The sequence below is a fragment of the Scaptodrosophila lebanonensis genome, unplaced genomic scaffold (assembly GCF_003285725.1).
Source record: "Scaptodrosophila lebanonensis strain 11010-0011.00,11010-0021.00 unplaced genomic scaffold, SlebRS2 tig00000024-arrow-pilon, whole genome shotgun sequence".
Taxonomy (NCBI): domain Eukaryota; kingdom Metazoa; phylum Arthropoda; class Insecta; order Diptera; family Drosophilidae; genus Scaptodrosophila; species Scaptodrosophila lebanonensis.
This window is the reverse complement of record NW_022060538.1, coordinates 4,797,167-4,814,149: the sequence shown is the minus strand read 5'-3', so window position 1 is coordinate 4,814,149 and position 16,983 is coordinate 4,797,167. Positions and strand designations below refer to the sequence as shown.

Genomic DNA, 16,983 nt, shown 5'->3' with positions numbered 1-16,983 from the left:
TAAAGTTTGCATATAAACGAATAAATATATATGAACATCTATGTGTACAGTGACAGACAAATATCTAATACCTTAAATATGTATCGCATCTCTCGCAGCTTCTTTTCGTATTTACATATTTTATGAAATAATTAAATCATTTTTTTAAATTGTCTTTTTTTTTACAAAATTTTTGGGTTATGAAAAAGTGGTATTATCATTTTTCATGCTTTTTTACTTATTTTACATATTTGTTTTAGTTTTCATAGAGCTGGTGCACATAATTTTGAAAGAGAGTGTATCTGAAGTGCAACAGCAGCCGGCATGCCGGTTTTGCTTTTTTGAATAGCCTCCACTTTTGTTCATATTTTGGAGTAGCTGCTGCTTCTTAAATGCAACTTTAATTTAACGTCGAGCTGAAGCACAGCGTTGGCAAACGTGTTTTCAGCTTTAAGGCAATTGGCACTCATTTCCGCTACACATTCGGCAAGGTCAGTTCTTCAGTTAAGAGTATTTAGTGTGGTAGCGTAGGAGTATTAACACTTACCTCTTTAGGCAATAAGAACAACAGCAACAACAACGAAAATAGCACTTAACATGTCCAGAGTGTTAAGCGCTGTGCTTTGTGCCCTTAGGCAGCGCTTTATCAACAATGATAAGACGCTTGTAATGTGCGTGTGTGTATGCCTGTGTGTGGTGGTTGCTGCAAAAGTGCGTCGCCCCCTGCTGTAGCTTCTCTTAGGGTCAGAGGGGGATGCAATTCAACTAGAAAGTAGTCACCCGCGCGCTCTCTTTTGTGCAAAACAGAAAGAAATTAATTGATAATTTGTTGTTGCCGCCGTCGCACACACACACAAACACGAATGCAGCAGCAACCGCCGCCGCGGCTTGGAGTTTTATGTGTTTGCTGACTCACTCTAGCGCATGGGCTGCGATGCTTACGCTCGCTGTGGTTTGTTTGTTCTGCTTTGCCTTTGGCTTTGCTTTTACTTTACGCTGCTGCTGCTTTCTTGCACTAGAAGCGTCGCGGCAGCAGCATTTTCATAGCCAAACAACAATTCACTTCTAAAACACATAATTCAATAACAAACAGTTGTTTTTTTTTGGTTAATTGCAATTTTTTTTAGCTTTTGTTGCTGCTTCTTCTTCTGCTGCCTATTCTCGCCTTTGCTTTGTACTGCTATCCTGCTTTGGGCAAGGATATTTTTCTTTCATTGCTTTCGATGGTCGCTCTGAAGCGGATTTAATTCGTAATTTTTCACACAAAATACACACACACTTGCGGCTATGTTTGAAAAATCATAATCATGATTATTATGCTATTTTACTACATTTTTCATTAGTTTTAAACAATTTTCACGCACTGCAATGTCGCGCAGACATCCTCGACGCGTTTGCACAAAAAATGAACTGCGAGAGCGATAGGGATGAGAATGCGACGGCACAATCAAAAAACACCGATAGCTTACATATTGCGATGTATCATCGATAAATACTAAAAAATATACTAATTGGCATCATTTCAGTTCAGTGTGACCCATAACAGAAGGCGGGAGAATTAAAAATGTAATTTCTGAATAAGAGAAACTATTAACAACGGATGCATTTTAATTTTACTGCATTGTTGTGTAAGCAATAAAAATATTTAATTAATTTGTTATATACTAAAGATTTTAAACGACTAGAACAAATTAATGGCTGTCAGATGAGGCTTGGGGTAGATTCAAAAATGAAATGCACAAACTGAAATGTCGGTCGGAAGTTGTGCGACAGTCAAGCAGTGTGAACGATGATACAACAGTGCAATATTGTGGTGAAATATTAACGCTTTTTCAAAACTTCACCACGAAATAAGCTTTTCTTCTCGATAAAGTTTCAACAAACTCCCGCCAAGTGGGGAACATTTTTATTGATAAAACTGTTGGGCTCACAGCAAAAGGTAAAACCAGCCTCTTTGGTGTCCTGCACCGCCAACGTTTGCGGGCATTGGACCCGCTGGCAATGTGGCGGCAGAGGCGCACTTGAATTGTGCACATTATTATAGGTGAGAATTGCGTAGAGACTTTCTTCACCATCGCTAACAATCTTGAACAACCACTTGGGTACGGGATTGACGCGACCTGGGCCCAAGTAAACCGATTTTAATTGGCCATTACTGCTGGGAAGCTGCAGCACATCCAATCCGCCGGTGCAAACCTGGAGCGCCTCGTAGCCTCCATCTGTCAATAGGTTTCGCACCCAATTCTCTATGGTTTTCCAGTTGCTGCGATTGATCGTTCGAAACTTTGCAACCACATTGATGTATTTGAATGTCTGGCGCATGTTCTGCTCGAAAACGTAGTCGGCTGAAGGAGCCAGATGTCCACGATCGAAAACCTGATCTCGTGCAGATTTAATGTAGGTTTGATCTGAACCAAATAGCTCTTTGAAACGGGCGTAAATGGACTTAGCCTCGAATGTAGCTGCTGTGGCGCCGGTTATGACGCCGTCCGTAGTGAAGCCTTGACCCGGACGATTCGCATCTAGCAAAATAATTTATATTATTATTCGAACATTGTCGAATTGTTGAATATTGTAACTAATATTTACTCAGCTTGTAGGGGTAGATCACATGAATTGTATAATGGGCCGTGGCATTGCTAACATCATAGCAGCTGCGATAGACATCCAGAAAACCTTCGTCTCCCAGATCATGCCCCACCCGATACATAGTATGTGGACAGCTGCGATCTGGGATGGCTTCCACGCTTGCTCTCACCGGCTTATTGCAATCGACCATGGGTAGCGAAAGTGTAAAGTTGCCATTTGCTTGACATTTCGTCTGCACTACGTTCTTGGCATCACAGATCATGTCAAGCGTCTGATCCACACGGACCACATCCAATCGTAGCGGATAGTACTGATTCCCCACCCGAAAAGCAAAGATGCGATTCGTTTGACTAATCTGATCAGCACTCAGCTGGCAGTCGGCCTGAGCATAGCCGAGAACTGTAAACAGGTTGACTGAATACGTCATATATAATTAGTCGTTGATCTTTTTGATTAATTTAATGACTACTAACGTAGCACGCACAGCCAGATCGATCTCATCTTGAACACTCGAGAGTAGCGAAACAACTGACGCTTCGTCTAATCACATTTGTTTTCCCACTTCTGCTCTGTGTACAATGACAATTTACTTAGAGCTGTTACTTAAATGAGCGTATCTAAGAGATGAGTAGAATTCGGCAGCTCTTATCTGCGTTACGACCTCTTCACAAATAGACACCAAGTTCTCTCCATCAATGCCACCCGGTATGAATAGATTTGAGAATGGTGTGCTCGGAAATACAATTTGGATGTACTCGCACTTACACTTTAAAAAAAGAATTTCTTCATGCAATAGTAATTGAGATTTATTCAAGCACTTACTGTAGGTGTTATTTATTCATTTATTTTACACACACTGTATCTAGTTCGGGGGTTGAGCCCATTTAAAAGCTTTAAAACAATATGACTGAAGCCGTGGTGGAGGAAATATAATGGTTTGGGGGTGACTTGCTGGATTAACTGGGAACATGGTATAGGAATCTTGTGGAACTCAATTTGAATGCAAATGCCACGAAACTCCTCGATCTCGATCATCGATCAAAACGCGTCTAAGAATGTCTGATTTATCACTGCAAGTAGCTTAAAACACAACGCCCGACATATACCATACGTATCTAAAGAATTCCTGAAGACTGGATAGCTAATCCATAGAATGGAAGAAAGTTTTCATAAAGAGACCAATAATTTGGCATAAAGAATAAGTCGATATCAAAATGTTGAAAATCAGATTCAAATATTTTGAAAACGATAATTTTTGTGATTTCAATGTTATTGTTTTGGAAACATACAATGAAAAACGTAAAATTGTTTCGCTAAAACCTTTTCTTAACATAAACCGATTTGGATGAAGGTTTAAAACAAAAGTAGATATCTCTATAAAAATCTCGTGTGACGGAACTATTGAACCGATTTTTATCAAATTTCACAGTATCTGTAATTTGGTCTAACTTAAAAGTTAGGCTAGTTTTTGTATTAATTATTTATCGTTTGGACTCTGTTTTTCAGAAATGCGTTCGTATTATTTCATTAATATTTATATATAATTTATATAACTCGTATCACTGTTATTTGTGTGTTTTATTTAGGTCTTTAATCCTACCAAAAACGAAACGACGACATTCTAAGAACAACATCTTTCAGGCTACAAATAATTCGTATTCTTTATATATTATTCTTTAGGTATAATGAGAGCTAACTATAAAAAAAGCTGAGCGAAATGTTTTTTGAAACTGATGTTCCTACATGAACCTTCTCAGGTATATACGTTTGTATGTATATAAAAAATAAAATAAACTCAAGTTGCTTGGATAGTAGGAGAGTCTACATATCAAGTTTGATGAATGTGGTGAAAACCGTCTCGGAAATCCAAGCACTCATCCAGACAGACATGGCTATATCGATTCGTCTCGCCATGTTGATAATGACTATTTCTATTTTTCGGGATCCCTTCTTCCTCCTCCGCTTTTTACCCTGCGGGCACAGGGTATAAGACATATCGTAGTTTTTAGAGTTCATTAACTATTTCTACCTTCTAAATTGGCAGTACACTCAAACTATATTTATTTAGCCTTTGCATAAAAGTCCCAGTAATAATTTCAATACCAAACTAAACCAAACCTGGGTGCTTCTGAGGCGCACACAAATTTGCTTGGCCGGGTCATCGCTGATAAGCAGCAACACGTGAGTTTCAAGACAGCCTCTAGCTTGGGGGCCGAGATGGGCGGAGATAGGCGGAGGCGCTTTTCCATAGAAAAGATAGCAACCATGGCCAAGCTCTCGGCGCTTATCTGTTCTCGTTATCAGTCATCGGAAGTGCAGAATGCCGGTTGTTGTGTTTGTGTTTCCTCAAGCACAGCGCTAGAATAACAAAAGGGTTGCTTTTTTCTTTACTTGTAGTATTATTTTGTTGGTATAGGTGTGTTGGGCAACATACTTACATGCATAGGCATGTGCATTGCATTTTGTCATCAGCACTCATAAAAATTGTATCTAAAATTAAATCTCATGAGGTAAACAGAGCATCGTCGTGGGGCGCACTTGAAATGTTAAGCAGAGCTCATTATATTGCAAAATGTGAAGAATCGGAGCAGACTTCGCTATATGTATTGGTTACCTACTTGGCAGTACAGAAAGTTAATAGATAATCCTCCGATCCCTTTCTCTCTGAAAATATGTTTTATAAATATATGCATAAAACTCAAGAGAATATGTTAATCTATGTATGTAGATTATGTAATTTTTCTAATGTTTTGGTAAAATTCAGTCGGATTCGGTAAGTTTCTGTTGGACTGACAACTTTGAAATTTATGCATTAGGGCTATAAATAATAGTTTTGTATTGCCAAACTGTTTTTGCTACTAATATACACAATATGTTTATGTTGAGTCTAGTAGAGGATGATTTGGGCATAGATTTGAATTGCCAATGAAAGCTCTATAAACCTATAAACCAGTCATAATTCCAATTCCATGTCCTCGATTGACATGAAAATTATCAGGTGAGTTGCCAGCATATCAACACGCAAGGTGAGAGGCAGCTTGTGACCAAGATATAGTTAATAGGCAAATAAAACAATGGTTCAACCAGAAAGTGAACCATGGCACAGAAAAAAGTGTTTTGTTTAGATTTACAAAATGTATTTTTCCATATGCCAGTCGAGGGATTGTCACAGAAATACACATCGTCCGTTACCATGTATAGTTTAGTTCATGATTTTATTTTTTTAGTAAGTATATTAAACTTTCCAGCAGTTTTCTCTAGGTTTATACCTACAATCATGCGCGAAATAATTATAAATGGTGATGCGGATTATTATTATTAATTATAATATATGGATACGAAGTATCATTCCCAGCAGAGACGTAAGTGCATGACGGGCTTGGAAAACTTAAAAGAGTGCTTGATGTTGCAATTAGAACTGAGATGTCAGCCGAATGTGGGAATCCAAGATGTACAGAGGCCGTAGCTCACAAGCAGACAGTTGTCAAAAGAATCTCGATTCGATTGCATCGTTAAGCTGTTATCGTTTATAATTTTAGTTAAGCCAATCCATTAGCCACATTTAATAAAGTCAATAAAAAATATCAAATACAAGTATGTACATATAAAAGCAAGAGCATAAACCATATTATTAATGTCAAAGTAAGTGACTTTCGTTTTCACAATTATTGCACGAATTCTGGTTAGTGGGATTTGAAGTATACATGTTTAACTCGCGTGGCGGATTAAATGTATGTGCATCGCAACAATATGTGTATCCTTGATCGGATGCATCGGTGTTATCGAAACCAGGACAACTTATCTCCATGCAAAAAGGTGGAGCAGGTACATTGCCACCGTATATGTTGTTAGAGGTGAGAATCGCATGAATTGGTTGATTGCTTGCGTCTTTGATCAGTTTGTAGGTCCATTCCGGCACTGGTATTTGGTTGCCCCTAAGCAAGAAAGCTGGTTTTAAATTCCCATTCACATCTGGTAGCTTTAGCACTCCTATTCCACCGGTTTCTACCCGCAAATGCGAATAATCTGGTACTTGACTGTTAACCCACTTCTCAATCTTATTCCAATTGCCATCCTTGATACTCTGGAACTGCGGAATAACATTCACGTACTTGAAGGATGCGCACTTCTGATTGCGAAGCAGATATTCAGTTGCGCTTGATAAGTGACCTCGGGTAATAACGATGACCTTGTTGCTGGTTATATAGGGATTGCTGCCATAGATATTCAAGAAGGACTGATAGACGTTTTCCTTTTTATATGCCTCCATATTCTTTGTGGACGCGACTTTTCCGCATTCGTACCTAATGCCAGCATTTGGTCCAACTATAAAATGAATTAAGATGTTTATTTGGCAGCTTCTATTCTTAAACACTTACAGAAAGTACTCTTGTACACGTTATTTTTGGAGAAGATCGCGCGCAGATTTGTTTTGTCGTAACAGGATCTGAAGAGCTCTACAAATACGCCTCTAATCATAACACCAGTAGCAAACATGGTGGCTGGACAGGAATTATCGTTAATCTCTTTGACCTCAGTGGACTTCATATGTTCGCATAATGGTAGTGGTGCCTGAAATTGGTTGTTGTTGCAAGTTAGATGCTTAATGATTCCATTTTTTGGATTCCTGGGGTCGTGACAGTTCATGTAGACTGTACCACCATTGGAAACGACTCCTTGCATATGATCAGCGCCATCAGCATCGCGATATGTTAGAAAGCCAAAGTTTGTGCGTTTGGTTTCATCCCAAGTGAAGTGGCATTGACCGATAACTTGAACGAATAAAAAACTCGAATTGTATCTTGAAAGAAAATCCTATATAGCATTGTATATATACCCATTGCAATAAGTAATAACGACAGTCCAGCTTTAAAATACCAGTGGCCCATGTTGCTTGAATTCACTGTTTCAATTCTAACTGAAAACAGTTTTGCGGAATTGCTTTTATATAGCAAGTGGCTTATCACAATTGCTGACATAAGATCAAGCATGTTTGTGGCGCTAACAGTTGATGTATCAGAAATATCAAGCCACGCCACGATAAAATCCACAATACACATAAAGTACACATTTATTTGAGTCCTCAACTGCCTCAGTCGCTTTTGCATTGCTATTCATGTTATTGCATGTCTATTATTTTTGTGAGCTCCACATTTTTCCACATTTTTCGCTTCATACGTGTATTTTTCGTATTTAATTGGCGCCAATCGGATTTCTATAATGCTTAAAAAATGTTTTTGTTTTATTTAATTCATTTAATTTCATATTTGGTTTTGTATTCTTAATCAGTTCATCTTTTTAACAACAAGCTTCTCTGAAATTAAAAAGTATCTTCTATTGTTAAATAAATATTAGAACTTACAAGTAAATACGATTTTTTAATCGTGTCAAGATCAGAAGTCAACTGACCGTAACTAGTTGTATTCAGATATTGTCTTAAAACTGCGTTTTTACTTTATAAGTTTTAAGGCCTTTTTTGATTTCATACAGTTTAAATATTATAGCCCAACTAACTAACTTAAAAGATAAGAAAACCTAACACAAAGCTGTACAATGACGTCTATTAATGCCTCCGACACGTTGGGGGAATTTTATTTGCAAGTTGGCCAGCTATGCCCCGATTCACAGCCATATGTGGTCAGAGACATTAAAGACCTAAAAAACTATACAAAAAGTAGATAGAGGTGGAAAATTAATTATATTTAACAACTAATTAGAAAAAGTAGGAAGTAGAACGAAAAAGAGAAAGAGAAAAAGAGAAAAGAAAGATGGAAAGAGAGATAGAGAAACAGAAAAAGAGAAACGTGGAAAGAGAGAGACGAAAAGAAGAATAGGGAAATCTCCGGACCTAGGAGAATCTGGATGACAACTTTGGTTATTCTAGCTTTTATAGTTTCTGAGATCCTCGCGTTCATCCAGACGGACAGACGGACGGACATGTCTAGATCGATTTCTCTCGTCATGCTGATCAAGAATATATATACTTTATGGGGTCGGAGATGCTTCCTTCTGTATGTTACATACTTTGCACAAACCTAATATACCCTTTTTACCCTACGGGTACAGGGTATAAAAATGTGGTGCCTCGGCCTTTTCAGTACCATACATGTTGTTGTATACAAAAACCGCGTGAAGTGGGTTATTTTTTATACCCTGTACCCAAAGGGTACAAGGGTATATTAGTTTTGTGCGAGTGCACATGGAACACACAGAAGGAGGCGTGGTAGACCCCACAAAGTATATATATTCTTGATCAGCATGACAAGCTGAGTCGATATAGCCATGTCCGTCTGTCCGTCTGTCTGTCCGTCTGTCTGTCTGTATGAACTCAAGGATCTCCGAAAGTATAAGAGCTAGAATAACCAAACTTGGTGTACAGATTTTCCTGAGGACGAGTTTGTTCATTTTTTCTGATCCACCCCCCCACCCCCCCTATTAACGATTTTCTATTACTCCCGTAATTCTTGGAATTTTGAACTAAAATTTGGTAGTCACATTAGGTTAGTGATTATATATCCGTATACCAGTTTCATTATGATAGAATGATCGGAAAGAAAGTTATAGCCATATAACCAGGCCCAATGCATACATACATACATATGTACAAGTACACAAACACGCATAAGGCACGATTCTCATGTAAATGTAAATGTTTGTATGCATGCATGGAATATTTTATATTTAATTTAGTTAATTAATTAAATTAATTTAGTTAATTAATTTAATTAAATTACTTTTTTGTGGGGTGGTACAGTGTATTTAAGAGTTGAGCCTGCTCGTCTTTAGCATTCCTTTCTTGTTTCATCTTTAATTATTTTGTATATCCATTCTGGTACTGGATTTTGGTCAACTCCGAGCAGGAAAATTGATTTTAATTTCCCACCTTTCCCTGGTAGCTTCAGCACTCCTATTCCACCGGTTTCTACCCGCAAATGCGAATAATCTGGTACTTGACTATTAACCCACTTCTCAATCTTCCTCCAAACGGTAAGAGCTAGAAAGCTGAAATTTGGGGTCAAGTATCCTATCATAGTGTAAATGTGCATTAGCTCCAAAGGGGGGAAAACGAGCTTTAAAAAATATTAGGTATAGTGGTCATGTTCGTTTAACGAAATAGTTTGGCAAGAACAAAAATGTAAAAAAAAAATGTTGAGAAATTTTTTGTCAAGAACAGAAAATGTTCATTTAAATACCTTAAATGCCTTCCTACTGGTAACTTATAAGGTGAAAACATATGGGTAGGTTATGCACACACAAAATAGATACAATTGGAAACATTATATTGAGCCGGGTTAAGACGGGCAATACTTGCTAGTCTGTAATAAACATATTAATCACTTACAGAACCCAATCTTGTATACTTTGTTCTTGGAGAAAAGTGTTCTATGATTTTTTTTGTCATAGCATGACCGGAATAGCTCCACAAATACGCCTCTGATCTCAACACCAGTAGCAAACATGGTGGCTGGACAGGAAGAGTCTGTAACTTCTTTGAAAATAGAGTTATGTACATGATCACATAGTGGGAGTGGTCTTGGTTGGAATTTATTGTTGCTGCAGATTATTTCCTTAATAATTCCTTTTTTACGATTCTTGGGATCGTGACAGTTCATATAAACTGTAGTACCATTGGAAACGACTCCACGGCGTTGCATATGATCAGTGCCATGAGCATCGCGATAGGTTAGAAAGCCAAACTTGTCATTTTTGGTGTCCTCCAGAGTGAAATTACAAGCACAATTTACTTGACGAACTAAAAATACATTTTAATGCGTCCCATACAATATCCCATTCGTTAACTTACTTAGTGCAAGAAGCAAGAGCCATCGTGCCATGCTGCCCTTGATTTGAAATACATATGTGCTGCCCGATGAATGACTCGTATTTATATTGGAAGGGGCGACAATGCAACGCGGTGTTATCGCCTCTTCGCTGTTATAGTCATACATTTGGGGCTTTGTAATATACAGTGAGAACTCTTTCTTTTCACTGTACCCTTCCACCATTCGCTTTGAGAACTATATATGTATGTACAAGTATGTTACATGTCTTACAAACGCAATTGTTAAAAGTTATTTGAAATGACACAGGGTGACTTGAAAGGCTCATGCTCAGTATGCATTGATACACAATTGAAGATATACAACGTGGATAATAAATGTAATAAATTGTACAAAAATTCTAAGCATCTCGCCAGCGATTTCGAATCGGGAATGGTTTTGCTTAGTGAATAAAAAAAATAAAACTCCTCAATATGAAAATGGCCCTCCTGTATTAACTTTGTCTACTTCTCCAGGCAATTTATATATTTGATTCGTCCGCCCCTTTGTCTTCATCTGTTGAAGTCTCAATGACCCCGGTATTTATTCCACCTGATGCCAATGAATACACATTAAAAATTGTGTGAAATTTTAAAATTGGATTCACAATTGAATTGATTGTAGCCTAACAATGCTTTGCATTAATTATGGTTATTAGTTTATAATACATATTTATACAGATTATTGCTTTTCAGTGAGCTCCACCCGGCCGAGTTCGGGAATTAGGACGTGATGGTGTTTTAGAGACTGTAGGTGGGATTAGCTCGCGCGGTGGATTAAATGTACGTGCATCGCAACAATATGTGTATCCTTGATCGGATGCATCGGTGTAATCGAAACCAGGACATCTTATCTGTGTGCAAAACGCTGGAGCAGGTATCTTCTCACCGTATTTGTTGTTAGAGGTTAGAATCGCATGAATTGGTTGATTTCTTGCGTCTTTGATCAGTTTGTAGGTCCATTCTGGCACTGGTATTTGGTTGCCCCCGAGTAGGAAAGCTGGTTTTAAATTCCCTTCCACATCTGGTAGCTTTAGCACTCCTATTCCACCGGTTTCTATGCGAAGATACGAATTGACTGGTACTTGACTGTTAACCCACTTCTCAATATTCTTCCAATTGCCACCGTTAATGCTCTGGAACTGTGGAACAACGTTCACATACTTGAAAGATGCGCACTTCAGATTGCGGTACAGATATTCAGTTGCACATGACAAGTGACCCCGGGAAATAGCGATGGTTTTGGCGTCGGCTATATAGCGATTGCTGCCATAGATATTGAAGAAGGTATCATAGACCTTTTCCTTTTTATATGCCTCCATGTCCCTCGTCGGTACGACTTTACCGCAGTCGAAGCTAAGATTTGGATTTGGTCCAACTAAATAAATAATTAAGATGTTTAAATATCGACTATTGTTTTTAAACACTTACAGAAAGTATTCTTATAAACAATGTTTTTGGAGAAGAGAGCGCGCAGATTCGATTTGTCGTAACAGGATCTGAAAAGCTCCACAAATTGGCCTCTGATCTCAACTCCAGTAGCAAACATGGTGGCTGGACAGGAATTATCGTTAACCTCTCTGACCTCAGAGGACTTCATATGTTCGCATAGTGGTAGTGGTTTCTGAAATTGGTTATTGTTGCAGACTACATCCTTTACAACACCGGTTTTTGGTTTCTTGGGATCGTGACAGTTCATGTAGATTGTAGCACCATTGGGAACGACTCCTTGGCGTTGCATGTGATCAGCGCCGGCAGCCTCGCGATAGGTTAGAAAGCCAAACTTAGAAGATTTGGTCTCATCCAAAGTGAAGTGACATTGACCGTTTACTTGAGAGAATATAAAATACATAGCTAGTGAGAATTGTTTCTCTCCACATGTATATGTATATAGTACCCAGTGCAAGAAGCAATAACGACAGTCCAGCTTCACGATACCAGTGTCCCATGTTGCTCACAATTCCAATTCCAACTAAAAGCGAAATCCGTGAATTCGCTTTTATATAGCAAGGGCTTTATCGCAATTGCTGATATACATATATTTGTAAGTACGAGTACTGACAGGCGCTATCAGTAGATGTGTTTTGCCAAGAATAATATAATCCACGCTTAATAAAATCAAATAATACATAAACATACATAGAGTCATAAAAGCGCGATTGCAATACTATATGTATTTCAATTATGTATACCAGATTTAATGAAGTGGCGTGTGTAGTAGGTTTTTTAAAAAAAAAGGAAGCTGCTGAGGCGATAAGGAAAATATTGCAATTTGTAATCGTAACGTCCCCATGTATACGTACGTATATGTATAAATGTTTTAATGAACAGCATTAAAGGACCCCTTTGAAGACCCTGGCCCTGTAGGGTTTCCCCGCTTTTTTCCTCCCAAGCAAAAGAGCTTTTCTTTTGTTTGTTTTGTTTTGTTTTATTTATTATTTTTATTACTGCTTGTTGTATTAAACCTACAAGCAAAAGAGTGAGTCAGAATAACATATACTACTCTGTTGGAGCACCCTACTTAGCTTCTAAGCCTTTTCTTTGCGCTCTCTATCGCGCCCTTTACTGCGATCTCTGTGGCGCTCTCTTTGTGCATTCTTTTTCTTATGCCGGCCCGCTGACTTGTAGCGGCAGCAGGCAAATCACTTGCTATCTAATTCTCGCATATTTAACATCGTTTTGCACAATTACCAAGCCATTAAAAGCCATTTTAATAATCAAAGAACACCGCGTCTCATTTAATAAATAGTTAAATCTTGTTGTCGTTTCGCTAAAAAGCTAGCGATTTTTCATTGGCGCCCGAGCAGGGACATCGGTTTTCAGAAGATTATTTCCTCGTTTGTTTGCGGTCTTTGTGGCTTGGTTTTTGTGCGCGGTTGTGTGATTACTTCGTTTGATTTGGATCTGGTGTCGTTCGGATACCATATACATACATTTATTTGGATTTGGAGCTTGGTGCCTTTCTGGATATCATCAACTACAACTGCTCGTTTGGACTGTGGAGCTGCTGTCTGCCCTACTTGTGGTACTTTCGTTTGGCTTGGCTAATGAGTGATCGTCGCTCGGAATCCAGGGAAGTTTCGGTGGACTCCTTTGAGAGCTTACAGGTAGACTGTGCCAACAATTGAGCATAAAGCTCTAAGAAGTTTAATTGCTGCAAATTTGTGCAAGAGAAAGGTGCTTAAAACCTATGCTTATGCGGACTCAATTTTTGGCACATAAATTATTTTGTGCAACCACTTTACATGCACAAATACATAATCATACATACATATGCATGTACATACATACTCGCCAATAACCACATATTATATACATACATACGTCATACCTTGCACAATTTAACACATTATACACCCTCATAAACATAATTGTTAACAAAACCTCGAGGCAAAACAAACAACAATAATTAAAAAAGGGCTGTTAAGCTGATTTTTAACATAAAAAACAAATATTTTGAAGTTATTTTGGTTCTATTGTGTTGGTTTTTTGGTGAAGATTTGATGCATCAGCTGCATACATAGAAACATAGCTTTTGTTGTTGCTTGCGCCGCTAGCGTAGCAAAAGAATTTTGTCGCTCTCTCCTTTGTGCGCGCCCTTTTGCGGCTACACTTGTCGCTGGGCCAACGAACTTCCCCCCGCTACCCGTTTGGATTAGCGTTGCCTACAAGCGTGCTTGCGGTAATCGACGCCTATTTTCTGAGTACAGCTGAGACTGCTTGCAGATTTCGTTGTTGTTTGTGCGGTCGCTTGGACTGCTACTTTGCTTGCGTGCATACTGTATTGAGTGCGTATGTACGTAATCTGCGTGCATTTCAGTTTGTCTCTTGCTGTTTTAGCGCGTTGTTATTTGCGAGGGCTGTTAGGAAAATTTGGCTTTCATTTTCTTTGATTTGCAACTTGTTTAGAGTTTATTTTGGTTATACTCTACCATGTCGGAATCTGAAAAGCAACAAGTAGTAGCTAAATCTAGTTCTAAACTAGTACAATGCTTGCAGAAATTTGATAAGGTTAGCGCTGACATTGCTCGTATGAGAACAGCATTTCAGTTAAAGACAATTTCGTTTGAGCAAACAGAACTCGAGTGTCGTCTCGAGCTGTTAGAAGATTACATAAAGAAAGCTATGGCGCTTCAGGCAGATTTGGATAGTCTCAATCCAAGTAACGATAGTAGAGGGCTACTTGAGGATTTGTGCATTTCAACAAAGGCGTTGTATGTGAAGGCAACGAAACAAAAAGTTGAAAGTCAGACTTCTCATGACTGTTCTATGATGGCCAGTCAACGGTCCCAGTTACCCAAAATGCGGCTGCCTACATTCAGTGGAAAGCATGCCGAATTTAAGAATTTTATGTGCTTATTTGAAAGCCTAGTTCATGACGATCCTTCGTTGACCAACGTCGAGAAGTTTAATCATTTGGTGTCGTGCTTGTCAGGTGAGGCTCTAGGAGTTGTGAAACCGTTTCAGTTAACGGACTGCAATTACTTAAAAGCCATTGCTAGCCTCAAGTCTGTGTACGACAACAAATGTTTGATATTTTTCGACACTATCTCGCAATTGTTTGACATCCCAAGTATGACCAAACCTAATGCGTCTACTTTGCGGTCCATCATTGACACTGTTTCTGCCATTTATGCGTCTTTAACTTCGTTGGGAAGTGAAAAGGACATTTCGAATGCAATGATCATACATATGGTTATGGCCAAAGTTGATCATGCAACCAAATCTCGTTTTGAGGAACAGCTCGATTATGACAAGTTGCCTTCTTGGGATGACTGCGCTAAGCAGTTAAACAGGCGTTACCAATATTTAGCGGCTGAAGAGACAACTCGGGTTCCAAATAAACCGCGAGTAGAACCTGCAAGAAATAGTAAAGCTTCGTTTTCTTGCACAAAGGGTCCTTCAAAGCCTTCAAAACCGGTTTCGAAGTGCACATATTGTGGTTCTGCGGATCACAATATTTATTCTTGCCCTTCCTTCGGTTCTATATCTGTTATGCAGCGATTTGAGTTTGCTAAGACTCAAAAAATGTGCCTCAATTGCTTGAATGTGGGTCATGTAGTTTCCAGTTGCAAGGCTTCCAAATGTCGGGTGTGTTCAAAACCACACCATTCGTTGTTGCACAGATACTCTGTAGCTGTGCCAAATTCACCCGCTTCACACGCAGTCGCACCTCCAGAAGCGTACTTAGGTCACGTTTTAAGTGCCGATCAAGTAATTCTTGCCACAGCAGTCGTAAAAATTAAAGACAGATTCGGCCATTACCATCCTGCTCGTGTGTTACTTGATGGCGGCTCACAGTTGAACCTCATGACTGAGAACCTTGCGAAGCGCCTTCGATTAAAGCGTAAAGACACAGCTGTGAGTATCGTAATGGCAGGTGGAACCACTACTGGTAGTAGGCACAAGGTGTGCGCTGATATTCAATCTCGTTTGAATTCTCACAGCTTTGGCACTGATTTTTGGGTTCTTAAATCCATATCAACTTGTCAGCATGGTAACTTCGTGCCCACATCGAATTGGAAAATACCCGCAAACCTTGAGTTGGCTGACCCAGAATTCTATAAGCCAGCCAAGGTTGATATTCTCCTAGGCGCTGAACTTTTTTACAAGTTATTATGCGTTGGGCAAATCGAGCTCAATTCTTGTCTTCCATTGTTGCAGAAGACATTGCTGGGATGGGTTGTTGCTGGAAGATATACAGGGCAAATACCTCCACAACAATTCAGCGTTAACGTTGTCGCTCAAGTTAATGATTGTTCTCTCGACACCTTAGTTCAACGCTTTTGGGAACTCGATCGGAGCCCAAATGAGTCGAAGGCTGTGCGCCAGACAGCTGAACAAAAGGCCTGTGAAGCTAACTTCACCAAATCAGTACAGCGCCTGTCTACAGGACGTTTTCAAGTCGAACTTCCGTTCAAATCCGATCCCGCTGTACTAGGGCTTTCCTTTCAAACTGCTGAAAGACGATTTTTGCAACTTGAGCGCAAACTCGCAAGAGACAAAACTCTCCATGACATGTACCATGACTTCATGAGAGAGTATCGTGATCTTGGGCATATGTCTGCTCTTGAATCTCCTCCTCCAGGACAGCACTACTACATTCCTCATCGGTGTGTCCTGAGACCTGAAAGCACCACAACCAAATTGCGTGTGGTGTTTGACGCTTCTAGTAAAACGTCAACGGCCCTATCATTAAATGACACTTTAATGGTTGGGCCGACTATTCAGAGGGAGCTTTATTCAACATTTGTAAATTTTCGGTTGAATAAATACGCAATTACTGCCGACATCTCCAAGATGTACAGGCAAATAAACGTGTCTGAAAAAGACAAAAAGTACCAGCTCATTCTCTGGCGAGAAAGCGCCTCTCGTGAGCTGCAGTCCTTTAAGTTGAACACTGTAACATACGGGACTGCATCAGCGCCATTTTTTGCTGTGCGCTTGTTGTTTGAATTGGCAAATATTTATGCTCGATGTCACCATGTCGCGTTAAATGTCATTAAAAATTGTTTTCATGGTGACGACATGCTGGCTCCTCATAATGATGTATTTCGTTATCATCTGCATGAGGATAGCTTTACTTCGTTGAAGCC

At 39.2% G+C, this 16,983-nt stretch overlaps 4 protein-coding genes across 5 annotated transcripts in view; all 4 read right to left on the bottom strand.

Moving 5' to 3' along the window:
- LOC115621969 (ankyrin repeat domain-containing protein 50) overlaps positions 1–1,290 on the bottom strand; it is a 40,094-nt gene extending 38,804 nt beyond the window's left edge. For both annotated transcript variants that reach the window (XM_030515816.1, XM_030515819.1), the window contains exon 1: positions 527–1,290. The gene's annotated coding sequence lies outside the window, so the exon portion shown is untranslated. The remainder of the gene's footprint in view (positions 1–526) is intronic.
- Positions 1,291–1,843: 553 nt separating this feature from the next.
- LOC115621457 lies at positions 1,844–3,085 on the bottom strand. Its single transcript, XM_030515113.1, has 3 exons — positions 3,042–3,085; positions 2,569–2,982; positions 1,844–2,501 (listed from the first exon to the last, which is right to left on the bottom strand). The coding sequence occupies exons 1-3, from the start codon at positions 3,067–3,069 to the stop codon at positions 1,855–1,857; spliced, it is 1,089 nt and encodes a 362-aa protein (XP_030370973.1). The 5' UTR covers positions 3,070–3,085; the 3' UTR covers positions 1,844–1,854.
- Positions 3,086–6,167: 3,082 nt separating this feature from the next.
- On the bottom strand, positions 6,168–7,467 carry LOC115621461. Its single transcript, XM_030515118.1, has 3 exons — positions 7,406–7,467; positions 6,948–7,340; positions 6,168–6,894 (listed from the first exon to the last, which is right to left on the bottom strand). The coding sequence occupies exons 1-3, from the start codon at positions 7,455–7,457 to the stop codon at positions 6,206–6,208; spliced, it is 1,134 nt and encodes a 377-aa protein (XP_030370978.1). The 5' UTR covers positions 7,458–7,467; the 3' UTR covers positions 6,168–6,205.
- Positions 7,468–10,967: 3,500 nt separating this feature from the next.
- LOC115621334 lies at positions 10,968–12,342 on the bottom strand. Its single transcript, XM_030514955.1, has 3 exons — positions 12,285–12,342; positions 11,819–12,217; positions 10,968–11,765 (listed from the first exon to the last, which is right to left on the bottom strand). The coding sequence occupies exons 1-3, from the start codon at positions 12,334–12,336 to the stop codon at positions 11,080–11,082; spliced, it is 1,137 nt and encodes a 378-aa protein (XP_030370815.1). The 5' UTR covers positions 12,337–12,342; the 3' UTR covers positions 10,968–11,079.
- Positions 12,343–16,983: the final 4,641 nt, after the last annotated feature.